General features: G+C 34.5%; 1 protein-coding gene across 1 annotated transcript; it reads right to left on the minus strand.

The window, feature by feature from the left end:
* Window positions 1-628: 628 nt before the first annotated feature.
* On the minus strand, window positions 629-16,101 carry G2E3 (G2/M-phase specific E3 ubiquitin protein ligase). The gene is made up of 15 exons (XM_010292504.1): window positions 16,064-16,101; window positions 14,920-15,017; window positions 12,848-12,949; window positions 12,149-12,273; window positions 10,279-10,444; window positions 9,476-9,582; window positions 8,309-8,425; window positions 7,261-7,380; window positions 7,023-7,154; window positions 6,207-6,332; window positions 4,786-5,096; window positions 3,941-4,122; window positions 3,600-3,772; window positions 1,552-1,751; window positions 629-1,034 (listed from the first exon to the last, which is right to left on the minus strand). The coding sequence occupies exons 1-15, from the start codon at window positions 16,098-16,100 to the stop codon at window positions 802-804; spliced, it is 2,229 nt and encodes a 742-aa protein (XP_010290806.1). The 5' UTR covers window position 16,101; the 3' UTR covers window positions 629-801.
* Between the last annotated feature and the right edge of the window lie 503 nt (window positions 16,102-16,604).

Consider the following 16,604-nt stretch of genomic DNA (forward strand, 5'->3'; position numbering starts at 1 on the left):
AAGTCCAACTCCTGTATTTCGTTTTGAAAGACCACTTATTTTTGCGTATTCAAGAGTTACTTCTAGTTTTTACTATTTTGGCTATATGTATAATAAAAAAAGCTAATGTATAACAGTAGAATGCAGAAATGTGCAAATGTCAAAGATTTTGTTTAACAACAGAAACTCAAGTTCAACCAGATTTTGTTCTTGCGCCTTGTTATTTTGCCTATTTTTTTTCCAGACCTTAATTATATTTTAATGCACTAACCACAATGACCTTAAAACTCCAAGTTTCTTAACTTTCATAGGTTTGTATGAATCATCAGAATGTAAATAAATCAATATAAAAACAAACACTGAAAAAACATACATGGAACAACTGAAGAACTGCATCACAGTTTTACTTGAGACAAAGCTCTACAGCAGTTATCTTCAAAATGTACCTGATCTGACTTTGATAAATAAGTTACACAAGTATGTAATACAATCATACTTACCTGTGGGAAATAGCTAGAATGTTACAGAGTTCAGTAACATTTCATACACGTCTACAGCAAAAGTAGACGTTTAAAGTACTTCTGCAAGAGTTTGCTGACTCTCAAAGCCAACTTGAAACAGGAAGATGATTCAACAGATAAAATGTTTTTTTCATTTAAAAATTGTTTTCCATCTTACAAGATTACTACTTTTAGCATATCTTTGGGGGAAAAGTGGGAAAAGGCCAAAAGCATGCTGTCCAAAAAATACAGTAGCAATTTGCAAGCAGATATTCCTGCAGAAAATTGAAGTTTCCAACATCAAGTTTAGTAGCAAAAATACTTATTCTCTTTCGACTCCTAGTTTGTTTCTGATGGTGAACTCCATTTTATCTTTAAACTGCTCATATGTCTCTGTTATAGGGAGCTCTAAGCAATTAAGGAGTTTGTTTCCAACTGGATACCTTATATGCAAAAATTTAATAGTAGGTTCAGGATCAAAACCAATGGGCGGTATAGAAAAAGAGCCTGTTACGAAGAGCAGAATATCCTCCAACGTCACTACAGACTCACCACCTAAAAAAAATAGGATTAAGTTGTATCATTCATTGCCTGTTACCCATAAACCATTATCCTGCATGTTAAGTGTTAGAGCCCTTAAAAAACCCCAAAACCCCTGAAATCAGGAAACCCCAGATCAATATGCTGAATGAATATGCAGTTGTATGGCCAAATAAGAAGAATTTTAGCAAGAAAAACATACTTGGATTAGTTCTGAAAAATCTTAAGTGACTAGGAAAAAAAAAAAACTTCTGCAAGAAGAGACCAGTGTTATCCACCTTTTTTGAGGCACACATGATCTAATCAGAATAAATTCACAGCAAAGCTGAAGAGTTTGATTGTAACTGGGTAACAGTTTCAGAAATTATAATTAGTGAGCAAGAGAGGGAAGAACAAACAATTACGAACTGATGGTGACCTCAAACCCTTCATTTATTTACCCCACTGAACGCTAAAAACCAAACCCTGTATGTATACCAGCATCTAACTACCCTGGACAGGGAAGGAGGGGAAAAGAAAAATAGTTACTTACTTTCCACATCTTGCAAATAACCCATCCAAAAATCAGCACCTTCAACTTTATTTACAGCTGATGAAGAATGGATTGTAAAGAGATCACAAAGAATTTCTGCTGAAAGTCTTTCAGGCTTGTGGCACAATATACTAGAGAATGCGTCTGGATGCATTTGCATTTTTTCTAGCACACCAAGAGTTTTCAAACCTTGCCTAAAACTAGGAGGGGAGGGGGAAAAAAGCAAGCATGCATCAGAAAGCCAGTAGGTAACTAATTGTACTCTGCATTTTATAAAGCTGCAAGACTGGACATTATAAGGTTTCCCCATCTGCAGTGTCCAAATCTTGTCAATAAGGTGTACATAGTAGTCACATTTTATTTTAATCTCATTTTAACAATCTAAGTGTTCCTGTGGAGCTTTTTGGGGACATGAAAGAAATAACAGCGATATCAGAAGTTAACTTTATTTCCTGGTACTTGACTCTATAAGCATGGTTTACTTTTATGTACGAACATACTGAATTTCTTTCTCAGAAATATCCCTTTTGAAAACACAGTTTAAGTTCCCTGTCCCTAGGCAAAAATGAAGTGTCTTGAGAGAGTCTTCACTTGGCTTCTGCAGTCTGACAGTGTTTACATGCTGTTATTTCTCCCTGTGGCAAATGCAGATAAACAGTATCCTGGGCTGCATTAGGAGTCATGATGCTAGCAGGTCAAGGGACATGATCTTTTCCCTCTGCTCAGCACTGGTAAAGCCCCACTTGGAGTGCTGTGTACAGCTACGGGCTCCCCAGTACAAGATATGGACATACTGGAGAGAGCCCAGCAGAGGGCCACTAGGATGATTAAGGGACTGCAACATAACCCTATGAGGAAAGGCTGAGAGGGCTGGGACTGTTCAGCCTGGAGAAGAAAAGGCTCTGGTGTAATCTGAATGTGTAGAAGTATCTGAAGGGAGTGTGCAAAGATGCCAGAACCAGGCTTTCTTCAGCAGTGCCCAGTGACAGGACGACAGGCTATAGGCACAAACGGAAATACAGGAGGTTCCGTCCAAACATCAGGAAACACTTTTTACTATGAGGGTGACCGAACAGCTGAAGTGACTAACTACTTACTCAGTCCTTAATATCGACAAGCAAATTCTTGCTCTATCACTTTTGCAAATTTTAAGCACATCTCCAAAAATGCACGAAACCACATTTTCCCCATAACAAACAGGCTACTTATTACCTTTCACTTTTTAACTGGCTCATTTTAGAATATGATACAGATTGGTCAAATATGCCACAGAGGGCCTTGACTGAAAGACTAATTACTCTCAACTTTGTTAAAGTCCTCACATTGAAAATCAGTTCCTCATAGGTCCTGGAGATTCAGTTGATTCAAATTTGTCAACGATAACACCATAAATGTGTTAAGCATAAAGCCAACTATACTTGTTGGAAAAATTAGCATCCAATGCCTTTTTACTGAGCAGATGAAGAATGCAAGTTGGAAATAAGGTCAGAGACCAATCAAAAAATAGTCAATGGCTGAAACTTTCTCAGGTATTTGAAGTCATCACTACCTCAGGGAAACACCACTGCATTCTAAGTAGGGCAAATTACACTTGTGCACATTATCGCCTCCTAATGGCACACATAGACTACCCAATCATTTAAGTTAAATCTCATTTAACTCATTTATATTCCAAACATGTTTAACAAATTCTAAAATTTAAAGATTCTAAATCTAAGCAATTCTGAATTAAAAATGAACATAAGTTAGAGAAATTTTGTAGTGCAAAGGTCTTCGTCATGCCATAGTTTACAAGTGTGAATCTGCCCTCTTCATAAGGCTGAAAAAGGAATGTGACCTAGGTGAAGTGAAACAGAACACCTATATAGAGAAATAATTTCAGACTTTCAGTTTAACTAACTAGTTAACAGTTGCTACTTAATCCACTGGAAGTTACAGTACATTTCATTGTTTTAAATGGAGAATAAGTAAGAACATGTGAAAGTTAATTTTAGCAACATACTATTTAGTATTTCAGTGAAGAAAAAATTCAGGAACTCAAAACAAACCTTTCTAAGGGTGAAATAATTCTCTTGATTACATGATGGATCAATATGTCATTCACCAGCATATTCTTATCACACAAAGCTGTTATAGGTCTTAAACATCCAGCAGCAGCAAGGAATTCGTAACAATCATGTATTGTAGACTGTAGGCTAGACAGATTGTTTGCATATTTTATCTGTAACAGAAGATAAAGTTAGGAATTTGTTTACTACATGTATAAATGTGTGTGTGTATATATTAAAAATAGGCTTTTTAACTTGAACTAAAGTTATATTCAACAAGCTCTGCTTTCTCCAAATATAGTCTTGAAGAAGAATCTGCCAATAACTTTAGTTTTACTTACCATTTTTATTGTTTGTGCTACATCAACATCAGCAACATCTTCCAAAGCTGGCTTCACATTCTCCGGACCATAGACAAGACAATTGAACAGTGTTTTGGAAAAGAAACCAGGAGATGGGCCACCGTGAACCAGAGAAACTGCAATCATTTTACCAGCTTCAAAATAAAGATTTTCTTTTACAGCTGCAAATGAAAAAAATATATTTACTATATATGCATAAGAATAATTTGTGAACCTCAATTTTTTTAATAGAGAAATCTCATAATGCAATTCCTTCCTACTTTAGGAGATGTAACAAATGAGGTTTGCCATCTCCTGCTAGTTGAAACAGTAAGACCAGTATCTTTTACATAGGAGTACCATATTCTTTTACCCCAACTGTTCAGCCATTATCAAGGTTTGGGGGGAGATGTAACTTCCTCTTCCATTTTGTACCCAATGCACATTTAATTCTTAAGCGTAAGAACTCAAAGAAGCTAACTTTGGGTCTGTAGGGAGCATGCTATCAGAGACAATGCTCTAGAAATTTGACGAAAGGAAAAGAAGTAACAGAGAAAGTGAGTCAGGAAGAAATTCACTTGTAGAGAATAAATATATTAATTAAAAAGTTCCAAGTCTAATTATATGTGGTATTTTTTCCTTGGTCTTTACCAACTAAACCAATTGGGGTTTTGTTATTACAAATCTGCACCCCACCGTTCTTTAGAATTGAAAAGCAAAAAAAATTAAAAAACAATTTCTATCCATCAGTACTATAATTGGGAACTGACAATCATACTGGATGAAGATTTAAAAAACTTTCAGGTTACATAGTTCATGTATTTTTGAACAAAGCATTTAATTACCTTGAAAATCAAGGGACAAGTTCTTTGCAGAAGAGCCCTCAAACAATGATGAATTCTGAAGGTGAATCATTAATAATTGGAAGAAACGGTGTTTTGATGCAGCAGAAGTATCTGTCTTTGATCTATTTTTGCAGTTTGTGAACTTTATTTCAATGGTGTTTGTAGGACTGAAGTTGCGCTGTCTAAATCCTTTTAAAGCACTATTCCAGATATTTTCTGCATTGATGTTAAGCCTTGTAGTTTTTGTATTAACCTGTAGTTTTAACTCCTTCAGTATATTAGAAACTTCCCTTCTTTGCTTTCTTAAGTGCCTACAAGAAAATTGTAAAATTCAGACAAAATCTATGATTCAGAATTAGCAACAGTTATGCAGGGAACATCCTAAAATCCATTAAGAAAAAGACCTCTTCAATCACTTTGATATGTTTAGGTATTGTCTAAATTATATCAGTAAAATATTTGGTGAAGAATAGATTCTTCAGATTTTAACTCTGTAGTGGCAAATTTTAAAGTCCCTCTTTAAAATTTACTAGAAAAATAAAGTACTAAAAAAGGAGGTGGAAATTACCTTGGCATAAAATGAATAGTTATTTTCTTAATTCACTTACACCAACATAGTGCCAAGCAACTCTCACACCATCATTCTACATTTGAGCTATGTGAAATAAGTGAGAAATTGAAAAGCTTACCGTGTTTGTGTTAACCAAATTAGAATACACTGTCAACTATTCACTAATATTTAATCTTTGTCACTATAATCAAAAATACATTTGAGTAAGGAGAAATGTTTCAGTTCTCATTTAAAAAAATAAGACACCAGTCTAAACAAACCCCCTTCTTTCTTTTCTAACTTGCAACCAAAACTATTTCAAATACCCTACCGACTAGAAGGAACTAATTCCCTCATCAGAATTTTCAGCACATATTACAAGTAGAATGAATAAATTCAGTACTCACAATAAGTAAAAGAATTTTGTATCCTCAAACTGCATATTCTATATCAATACATGTTACTTTACCACTGATTTTAGCATAATCACAAGCTATTCCAATGGTACACATGTAAAAACATGGAAAATTCAGGACATGTCTAATTTGAAGGAAGCAATTAGGATTCTTTCTATGCCTCCTTTTCTAAAGAAGGGCTAGCCATGCTTCCGTAAGGACAAATACGCATTTCTGTGTTTTGATCTCCTCACTACCTAACCTAAAAATTCTCAGTAGGTACCGTTCTTTTCTCCTCATCCCCCTCTAGCATTCAGAAAGAGCAGAAGCCTTTATCCAGTTATGGCATCAGCTCTTCAGTGTACTCATTCTATTTTTCCAGTGACTATATATACACACACCATGTTCTGCAGGAAATATGGTATAAAGCCATGCGCTAGATTACTCTTCAACACAAGAAAAATAGAAGAAAATACTTTTTCCTCAGGGTCCAGTTCCTGTTTGACATCAGTGGAGATAAGGACATCGTCACTCTGGTGGATGCTGGAAGTTCTAGGTGTGAGCAAGATGACAAGTTGTTCTGGCACATTATCTTTGGTGATCTATAAGACAAAACAGTATTTTAAGAAGAGATACAATTGAAGAATGCATAAACACTTCTTATTTGAAGGTAACAATATAATTTCCCCCTATTTCAGTACTGAATCGCATTTGTATGTTCATTCACATGAAGTCCATCAGTGCCTGAACTACAATTTTAAAATTAATAATTCAGTATTTTAGTATGTGGTGGTTTTAGGATCAGGTTTTACTTGCATCCCATACGAGATGGAAGTCTCAACTGATTACAATAAGTAAAACCAAAAAATATTGATTTCTACACACTTGAAAAGTTTTTATTACAACAGAAGAAAACATTATTTATATAAACATCTCTAAGCTAGATTTCTAGCACACTATTAACATGGAAAAAAATGATAAGCAGTCTTAGCTTTATGTTTTGCCATTTGTACATTCAAAGTTAACTCCATAAATTGTTAAGATTCCTTTTATAAGGATCCAATTTCAAACTAGAAATTGGTTTATGTGCCACTGAATGCGAACAACTATAGCAAATTTACAGAGTTCATAGACTACTCAGGAAATTTCAATCACTAAACTTTACTCCAATTTTATTCAATTTGCAATTTAGTTTAAGAGGTTTCTGCTACAGAATAAGCCATCACCTCCTCATGTTTAAATGCTATTTTATGCTATAATCAGTTTCTGCTTGAAAACAGAAAATTACACACTGGAGAAAACTGCGTTGAGATCCAGGTGACTGCCGAGGGCACTTTGAAGATGGCTCTTCCAGTAAACAAGTTGTTTCATCTGTCTTTTCAGAAGTAGCCAAAGAACGCTTTTTCTGTTTGCTATAGTTCCCTGTATGATAAAATTACATTAATTTAGTGAATTTGCTAGCTATATAATACTATGTATTAAAATTTATCATTTTAATAAGTCATTGTCACATTCATAACCTTACCTGATTTTGCAAAGATACTTCTGCATTCCATGCATTCCCAGTTTTGCTCCCATGACTTCATAGACGAACAGGCCAAATGAGTTCCACGGGAACCACAACACTGACAACGCTTTATTTCCCATTTACTAAAATTAAAAACTTATGTATTTAGAATTAGACAGAAGAATGAGGCTAGTTAAAACAACAAATATTCAACACTAAGTGTAGTCCAGATACTAAACTAACAAAGCATAATTTTATGAATCTGGTAGGGCTGTATATAATCACGGGGAACTTGCTTCAGACAAGTTGTACTCACAATTCCTGGCTACAACAAGAAAAAAGCTACCCATATTCCAGCACCTTGTATTGAAAGAGGCTATGAGTTAGTGTGCTCCCATGCCTTGAAGTCAATAGCTTGCAGCCAATATTTTCTCCTCATGTTGCTAACTAGTAACATCCTCTGTATTTTATGGGTATCCACCATTCAGCTTTTCCAAATGGTAAGTTTTTTAAAGGAGTATATCTGATTATCCTTACACATTCTGAATAAGACTCTTCACTAATGACAGTGTTTAACTGTCTGTTAGGTTTTTGTCTAGAGTTCAATTTTGCTTCAACATACAATGGAACGTGACTGACATTAATTGATTTTACACAGCTAGCTGATTTTCAGCTAAGTCTAGTACTTTAATGAATTTCTTGTAAAGGTATTAAGTATTCTAACAAATATGGAATTGTTTAATTAAGCTTTGAATGAAAGATACACAATCCTAGTTCAGACACATCCTATGGATGTACAAACTCTACTTCAGCTCTGTATCAAATAAGAACAAGGACAAGATAACTGATAATCAATTGGTTTAATTCTCTTGGCTTTTATAACCTAATTAAATTAGAGAAAATTAGTATTGAAATATGATTAAAGGGAGTAAAACAAACATTTTATTTGGACATGGTGTGTTGGCTTGACATTAAAACCTGATGCTGAAAAGTATTAAAGCATTTAAATTTAAAAAACCCAACAAATAACTATTCCATTCTAGGTTATATCTTCCTGCAAAAGTGTCATACCTATCAGGTTCATTATAGTCTCTTCCTTTCTTGCAGAGACATCTTTTAACGTCACAGTGTTGATAACATTGCAGTAGGTCTTGATATGCATTCTCTTCAAGTTCCCAAGATGCATCCCTATAAAAAAGGCAAAAGATCTGTTATTACAGCTGTATTTCTGATTATTTAAATGTGTTACTCTGTCTTTGGAAAAAGATGTATGTAATAACCACATGAAGATATTTCAATCGTGTAATGTTCTATGCAGCAGCTAGGCAACTGAGAGGGGGGAAGAAAAAAGGTCTAGGAACAAAAAAAATACTACAAAATACACAAGCTTTTTCTTGTGTACAGTTACTTTGATTAAAGTACTTATTTTTCGCATGACCTCAGTGCATGCTTGCTCTGTTTCACATTATTCCACTTTCTCACGGCAGACATGGATATTTGTTTTGGCAGTCTGCTTGAAGTTACGACTGAAAATGGTCTCATGAAAAGTAACTCAGTATTTTTCCAGGCCAGTACAGCAAAGTATTTTGACTCTTCCTCCTCTCCAAAATCTTGAGCTTCTGTCTCCAGAGGGAATTAATGGTAGTCTCTGAAGAGACTAATAGTTGTTAAAGAATAATACTTCTTCTAACAAAGAAACATCATTCTGATCCCCGTCTGTGTTATTTTGAGCCCCAAACGGTAGAGACTTACAAAACAGAGCACAGAATTTTAGAAGCAGCTGTTATACTATACATCTCCTTAGTAGTCCCTTGGGAGAAGATGAAAGCTGTATGGCCTCATAATCAGTCAATTATAATACTGTCTGGACAGAAATTCAGGTAATTTTAAAACTTGGGCACAGAAAATACACTTTCAGCAACCTCTACATTAATGCAAAATTATTGTAATTAAGAAGTGTTTTGATCTTTTAAATAGGTTCCTGGTTGAATCATGGCATTAAAAATGACTTTTCAGAGCTTGCTTTGTGTTTGAGAAAACTCATTTGGCCTTTGACAATTTTTATGCATAACTAAAAGAAAACAGGCTACTACTTACCAAACCAAACAATTCTACTATTGAAGGTAGAACTGCGGTTTCACATATTAAAAGATGCTGTTCTACAGAATAAATGAAAAATGGTTTTAACACCCTGTCAGAAGTTTTTACAGAGGAGTGATTATTTTAAAAATTGCTTACTTTTCTGGAATGTGTATGCCCATTCTCAACATTTCTTTCTGAAATTTGTCCTTGTTATTGCATACTGTGCACCTAAAGAAAAATATCCCAGCACTCAAAGCTTGATACTGTGTCAAGAAAAAAAAAAACACAACAAAAAACCAAACCAATTATTGAATTACTACCATCCTTAGGATGCCAATAAATGCCATAATATCTATAACCGTTACATTCATGGATACTGTCCTGACATGCATGTTAAAGCTGACATCAATCATGATGTCACTTGACATTGAAGCAAATGGTGAGCATGTTCCTTTAAAGTACAAGAGCTCACGTGCTACAATCAGCTTCATAAACAAAAGTACAATCCCTTTCAGCCAACCTCTCCAGATCTAGAATGAGTTTACAAAAAGAACCTTATAACTTTTTGCAGCTCTGGACTTAGGCAAAAGAACTGATGATGGATAAATAACCTTTTTAGCATTTAGATTCCTCACGTGACTTGCAAGGAGGCAACTATCTAGGCTGGACTTCAGTTATGAAAAATAACTAAAGGCATAAAGTGTATCACACATGCAGAAATATGGAGGGCAGGGGGAGAATTAATAGCATTAAAAAAAAAAAATCCTTCTTGTAAGACACTAGTCTCCAAAACATAACTTTAGCATTGTCCTTCAAACCTAGTTTATTTCCATACCTACTACCTACATTACTGCCTAAGTAATTCTACACAGTTTTAAGCAACTGTTCCATTATTTTTAAACAACAGAAATGTGATCTCTGTGGACGCAAAGAGAAAAGAAATGGAGAATCCATGTTACCTGCAAGCATTCTCGATGAAACCAAGCATTTTTACAGCAAGGACTTTTCAATACAGTGTACACTGGAAGCTGTTCAACCAAATCCAGGCATATTGTACACTGTGAAGTTCCTCTAGATTCTTTATCTGGAAACTTTTGGACTGGTTTATGTTCCCAACAGTAAGATCTAAAAATAATAATTTAAGGTTCCCTTAACAAAACATTTTAAGAACCTTCCTCATAAAATTTGAAGGTAACAAAATGAATTCCCTGTTTCATCTGGTTTTCATTAATAAATGCTGTGCAACAAGCTAAAAAGGCAGATGCATACCGGTTTTGTCTGGGATAGAGTTAGTTTTCTTCATAGTATCTTGCATGGTGCTACATTTTGGATTTGTGATAAAAACAGTGTTAACAACACAAGGATGTTTTAGTTATTGCTGAACAGTGCCCACACAGAGTCAAAGCCTTTTCTGTTTCTCACACCACCCAACCAGTGAGTAGGCTGGGAGCGTACAAGAAGTTGGAAAGGGACACAGCTGGGACAGTTGACCCCAATGGGCCAAAGTATGATATTCCATACCATTATGTCAAGCTCAGCAATAAAACTGAGGGGAGACATTCAGAGTTAGAGCATTTGTCTTCCCAAGTAACTGTTACACATGATGGAGCCCTGCTTTCCTGGAGATGGCTGAACGCTTGCTTGCCGATGGAGAGTAGTGAATGAATTTCTTGTTTTGCTTTGCCTGCATGCATGGCTTTTGCTTTACCTATTAAAACTGTCTTTATCTCAACAAGTTTTCTCACTTTTACCCTCCTGATTCTTTCCTCATCCCACTGGGGGTAGTAAGCAAGCAGCTGTGTGGTGCTCTGCCGCCCATCACGGTTAAACCACAATACACATAAACAAGTTACATATCTAACAAAGCAAGTCAATAGAACAGAAAGAAAGAAGCATGTTGCCAATTGATGTCTGTAATTTACAGAGCATCGTAGATCCCTTTTCTCTCAAAACTTCTTTTGGTGCAAATAATGCGTCTCCTGTCCTTCGAACCTGAAGTTCTTCCTATATTTCAATGTTACCATGATGTTAAAAGGAGCAATTTTGAGTTTGCATATTGATTCTGCAGAGTCTGGTTAGTGTGATAAAGTTTATAATTTAGCACATTTTCATAAGAAACCTTTCTGAAAACACATTATTTTTACATGTGCTTAACTTAATACAAGTAGTTTACATAAGAAGTTAAAATGCCTGCCAGACTTCAATCCACCCACCCTACAAACTCAGCTTACAGTAAGCAGAATAAAGCCGTTATCAAATGCACTCAAGAGTATTTTGACTATAGCCAAGATGCCGGACAGACGACAGTAAAAGAAAATAAATTTTTTTTAGACCTTTGATATGAAAGCCGTTTCTCCTGCAGTCCATCTCTAATAAGCAGACCTAGAAGTCTTGTGCTTTGAAAAATGATGGAATGGCATACAGTATGTTGTGACCGCTGAGAGAGGTAGGCAGCCAAACCACTGCCATTTCAATAAAGGCACAGAAGGTAGACAAACAAAAAAAACAAACCCCAACCATTTGGCAGTTTATTTCAGAGTTTAGGATATAATGCTTAATTTTATAAACCGTTTAACTACTTGTAGAAAACATCAAATGTTGATAATTTAGTTTATAGGTACTAGGTATGCAATATAACTGCTTGGCCTTCATGTTTTCCATAAATAAGATATTTTTTCTTAGATAACCTGGATGTCATTTATAATTAACAGCCTATCCAATAAGAACCCATGCAAAACCAAATCACTGCCTATATAATGAATTGAATATGATAATGAATTGAATAATAATGAACTGAAAATGAAAAAGCAACAAAACCCCAGAACTTACCTGAAGTCTTCCATGAATTGAAAAATACATTCCTTTTGTATCCCACAAGGAAAATGGTAACTTCGTTTGCATTTGGGAAATACACATCCAATTGAAGCACCCTTTTTCTTACAGATATTACATTTCTAGGAATAATTTGTTTTAGAAATAATAGAACATTAACATCTAAAGTCCAAGTAAAATTACAGGAATTAAACCAATAGAAAAATTAGAAGAATATTATAAAATGTGTAAGAAAGAGTATCGGCCAATGGGTTGTAACTGTGACAAAACTTGTGTTTTAGCTCTATTTCAAAGAGTAAAGATACATAGTCGTTTCACAGACTTTGATTTTGTATTGTCTTATATGCATGTTGACTTGTCACACGAAAGCCAAAATACAAGTTATTTTACCAGTACCTATTTATAATCTCAGCTTGAGGCTCAGCATAATGTCATGAGGTATTACGCATGTGTAATTTGCTCTTACTCATTTACCTGCAACACACCCAGGAAATAAAAGTATTAGCAAAATTCTGCAGGTTTTATTGTCCCTTATGGCTTCCACAAATCCAGTATACTTGCTACTTAAATGTAAAATTTAGATGCTTGAATGGGCTCAGCACACTACCCAGTGAAGAAAACAAATCCCACAAGCAATACCAAGTGTACTTAAAAGTTACTTTTTTCCTTTGCAAATATCAAAGGATTCTTTCTTACCAGTTTTGCAGCTCTATTTACTTCTTTTCTAATATCTGTGATTAAGAATCCATCTACACCTTCATCTTCTTCCCCTCTCTGCCAAATGCCACTTGACATCAACTATGAAAACAAATGAAGTATTTTAAAACATTCAGCTACATAAAGATTTAAAATTACCTACACTGCGTTTGTCAAGTAAGAGAGTTTAGTCTAACAAAGCTTGTGTGCAAACATTTAATGATTAAAAAATGATCCAAAACATATAGATATTTTTGTCTGATATGATACAATAGGGAACAATAACCAGTAACATGAAAACAAATATTTCATAACATCAAAGTCTTATGTAATACTCTAGAGCCCAGGATGGGGTATTTTACCTTCCTTTTTGAAGTATAGGGACTATTCAGATAATTGTCAAACAATTACTTTCAGCATATAAAGCTACAGAGAAAGTAAAATTAAATTAGTTTAGCTAATATGAATGACAATTGTGCCATGGAGATAATGAAGCACAGTAGGAAGTATCTATACTAAAGTGCAACCTAAGGGGAAAAAATAATTCACTTTAGAGTAGAATTAAATAAAAATAGAATCAAGTAACTAGGCAAGTCAGAAAAGCTTGATAATTTAGATTTAAATGTCTTCATAAGGCAGCTACATCACAAACTTAAAATAACTAAGTTTCACAACTTGATGCCTCCTATATTCTTTATGATCTCATTTTATAGTTCTCATGTTATAGTTTCAACACAGCACTATTTTGTAACTATGGAGTTTTATCAATATTTCAGTTGAATAAGTATAAAATTTTATACCAATACCAATTAAAGGTGTATTTTTTCCAAATGCAAAGACATTTGGCAAAGAAAAATGAAACTGCACCAACAACTGGCTTCTTTATAGAAGAACTCTTTTCTTATATAATATTCACTATAAAACCACAGGGTTTTGTTTGTTTTTAAAAAGAAGCAAGGTCAAAAACCTAAAAGATGACTACAGGAAGCTCACCACAGTAAAATACCTTATAAATCATAAGGCTCAGTGTTGCAAGCGTGCCCTTTCCTAGCTGTTCTTCTCCAGGATGTTCTTTTCCATCAGGAAAGGACTTTTTCTGTCATTTCATATAGCCTTATGTACGAGACAAAATTATCATAAACTGACCTAGATTTCCCTTCTAGCTGCTTAAAATTTATTTAAGAAAAAAAAAACTAATTTTATATAACTTCAGGAAACCTCCACTCTGCCTAGTCTTTAAAGATTTCAATATCCAACCTATTAAGCCATCTGCAATCAACACAATCTTTAAAGAACTGGTTGAGAAAAAATTTCAAACTATATTTATTAACAAACAAACAAAACATTTTTAAAGTAGTCATTTTAAAGAGCTGCAAAAATTTAGAGTTTGAAAAGGTAGTTTAAGTATACCTTCAAGAATATGAATCTTGGAAAATGACAAGTATGATAACAAAAGATACTCAACTGTAGTTTATATCCATAGCTTTGTTCAATTTATAAGCTTTTATTGGTGATACTATAGCTGTATATGATTAGTAGGGTACATATTACAAACCTGAAAAGTAGGACTATTTCTTAAGTTTCACAATGTCCTATGTAATGTCAGAGAATAACTTAAAGCCAAACAAGAACTAATTAGAAACAAGAAAAAAGAAAACTCTTCTCTACTTTTTCCACAATGGGTGGAATTTTCACATTCCAAATTTTGAAACTACACTTCTCGTACAGAAGTGAGTACGTAGGTGCAATCTGTTCCCCTTCTCTTAAACATGTACCTTCATTGCTATGATAGGTTGGGACAATTAACTAAGTAATTAATTTAAATGGATCATGAACAGAATTTAGCTTTGAATAAAGGCTTGTTGGGATTTATTAACTTTATCTGCTGCACCTGAAAAGTACAAGCCTTCAAGGCTACAAGTTAAAGTTGACAGTTCAAGCTTTACAACAACAAAACTGTTACAACAGTTTGGACAGGTTATTATTATTTAATACTTGTTGCGCTTACATTCCCTCCCCCCCCCCGCCCCAGTTAAAACAGACAAACTTCAAGATCAATACCACATACTTACCAAACAGTAATAATGAACAGTGAGATTGTATTCCACATAAGTCCTTTTTTCTCCATACTTTTCAGGGCAGTCATCTGTCCGTCCACAGAGAACACAGACTAAAAATATAGAATCATGTTTATAACCACAGTGAATGTACTGGAATTACTATGGATCAGCTGTAGAGCAGTAACTTCCATCTCTTTTAATCACATGCCTCTTGAAGTAGATTACTAGATAAAAGGAAAGTAGATTCCCCCCCTTACTGTTGAATTCCTTAGTAAATACACAAAAAGGTACTATTTGTTCCTTCTGTAGTTCCTAAGAAAACACTCCACCAGTTCCACCTCCCTGCCAATTCAGCGGAGGGCTATCACTCAAGCTAAATTCACAAGCCAATTGTGCTCCCAACTGAAATGTTCTTCCCAAAACACCCAAAGATAATTATCAAATGGTCAGCAATGTCCAGATGTGTGTGAAACAGGTTATCTAATTGGTTTTAGTATTGTACATAAAGACATGACCATATTAGAATCCAAAGAAGCAGCTTAACTGTTTCTTTGTATACCTATGTGATATGCTTTTCAGAAAGGTTATGAATGGTATCCTGACTGTATCAAGTCATATGCTACCAGTGCTTTTAAAACATATGCTAGTTTCAAAACATTCAAGGAATTTGAGACAACACTGGAGTCAACTAAAACCTTGAGGATTTCCCCATTTCTGCAGTTCCTAGCCCACTAACATACTTCCACAGACATTAATATTTTCCTGTCAATTCTCAATAGATATATAAGATACATTTTCAAAGTCCTAACATCAAGAACAGTCATAGTACTGATGAAAAGAAAGGTACTGCTTCAGCCTCAGAAAGTCTTGAATAATACATCTCAAACAGAGCTGTGTGCGATTTGGCAGCTGAATTCCCAAAGTTACCTTCTTAAAATGTGTGCAGAAAAGACTATTTTTTAAATATTTCAACTACAGCAAACAAATCCACAGAAGTTTACAAGTTATTTTTTGCCTTCTCTAAGACAAGTGGTTCCAACACCACTTGATTACTGAAAATCCACCTGTTGTTTGAGCCCACGTAAAGCAAGTTATAATTGGTATTATATATGCAGATTAAAGATTTCTAAAGCTGTTTAATAAAAACCTTACTTACGTGGACTTTGAATGTCAAAATTATTGTTTTTACTCATCCTGAGTTCTTCTGCTGCCTGTCACGAAAATGAAATGAGGTGTTAAATACATCTAGTGCATTAACAATGAGAATTATATACCACTTTTACATTTTATTTTAAATTGAAAGATAAGCCCAAACTTAGTACAGTAAAAATGGGATCAAGAACAAAAGGATATCATAATTCAGCTGTCATTGCGAGAGACAGGGGTTCGGAAAGCAGGATGCGAATGTTCAGAAAAAATATTCCCAGACCAATGAAACACATAGCAATTTTTAACTATTTCCCCAAACTGTCAAACAGATATTTTATTTTCAAAAGAGAAAAAAGTCCAATGCAACAGCTAGTTATGTATAGACTTAATTGCACAGAAGAGTTTGTAATTATTTTAAACACCAAAAATAATGATCCAAGGATAACCAAGGAATTGGCAGTGACTCCTACTCAAATAAAGATTGTATGAACAGGAGGAACTTGGAAGAAGAAATTAACTGGGTAGGATAGTGACATAACTATGAAGAT

This window comes from Phaethon lepturus, unplaced genomic scaffold, assembly GCF_000687285.1.
Source record: "Phaethon lepturus isolate BGI_N335 unplaced genomic scaffold, ASM68728v1 scaffold19840, whole genome shotgun sequence".
In the NCBI taxonomy this organism is placed as follows: domain Eukaryota; kingdom Metazoa; phylum Chordata; class Aves; order Phaethontiformes; family Phaethontidae; genus Phaethon; species Phaethon lepturus.

What these genes read in the sequence shown, in the direction of transcription:
- G2E3 (XM_010292504.1), bottom strand. Translation starts at nt 16,100, where the DNA reads ATGAGTAAAAACAATAATTTTGACATTCAAAGTCCAC. An exon ending in GACTATAATGAACCTGATAG is followed by an intron (nt 7,381 to 8,308) that starts GTATGACACTTT and finishes TTTTAATTTTAG; the next exon opens with TAAATGGGAAATAAAGCGTT. An exon ending in TCTCAACGCAGTTTTCTCCA is followed by an intron (nt 6,333 to 7,022) that starts GTGTGTAATTTT and finishes TTTGTCTTATAG; the next exon opens with ATCACCAAAGATAATGTGCC.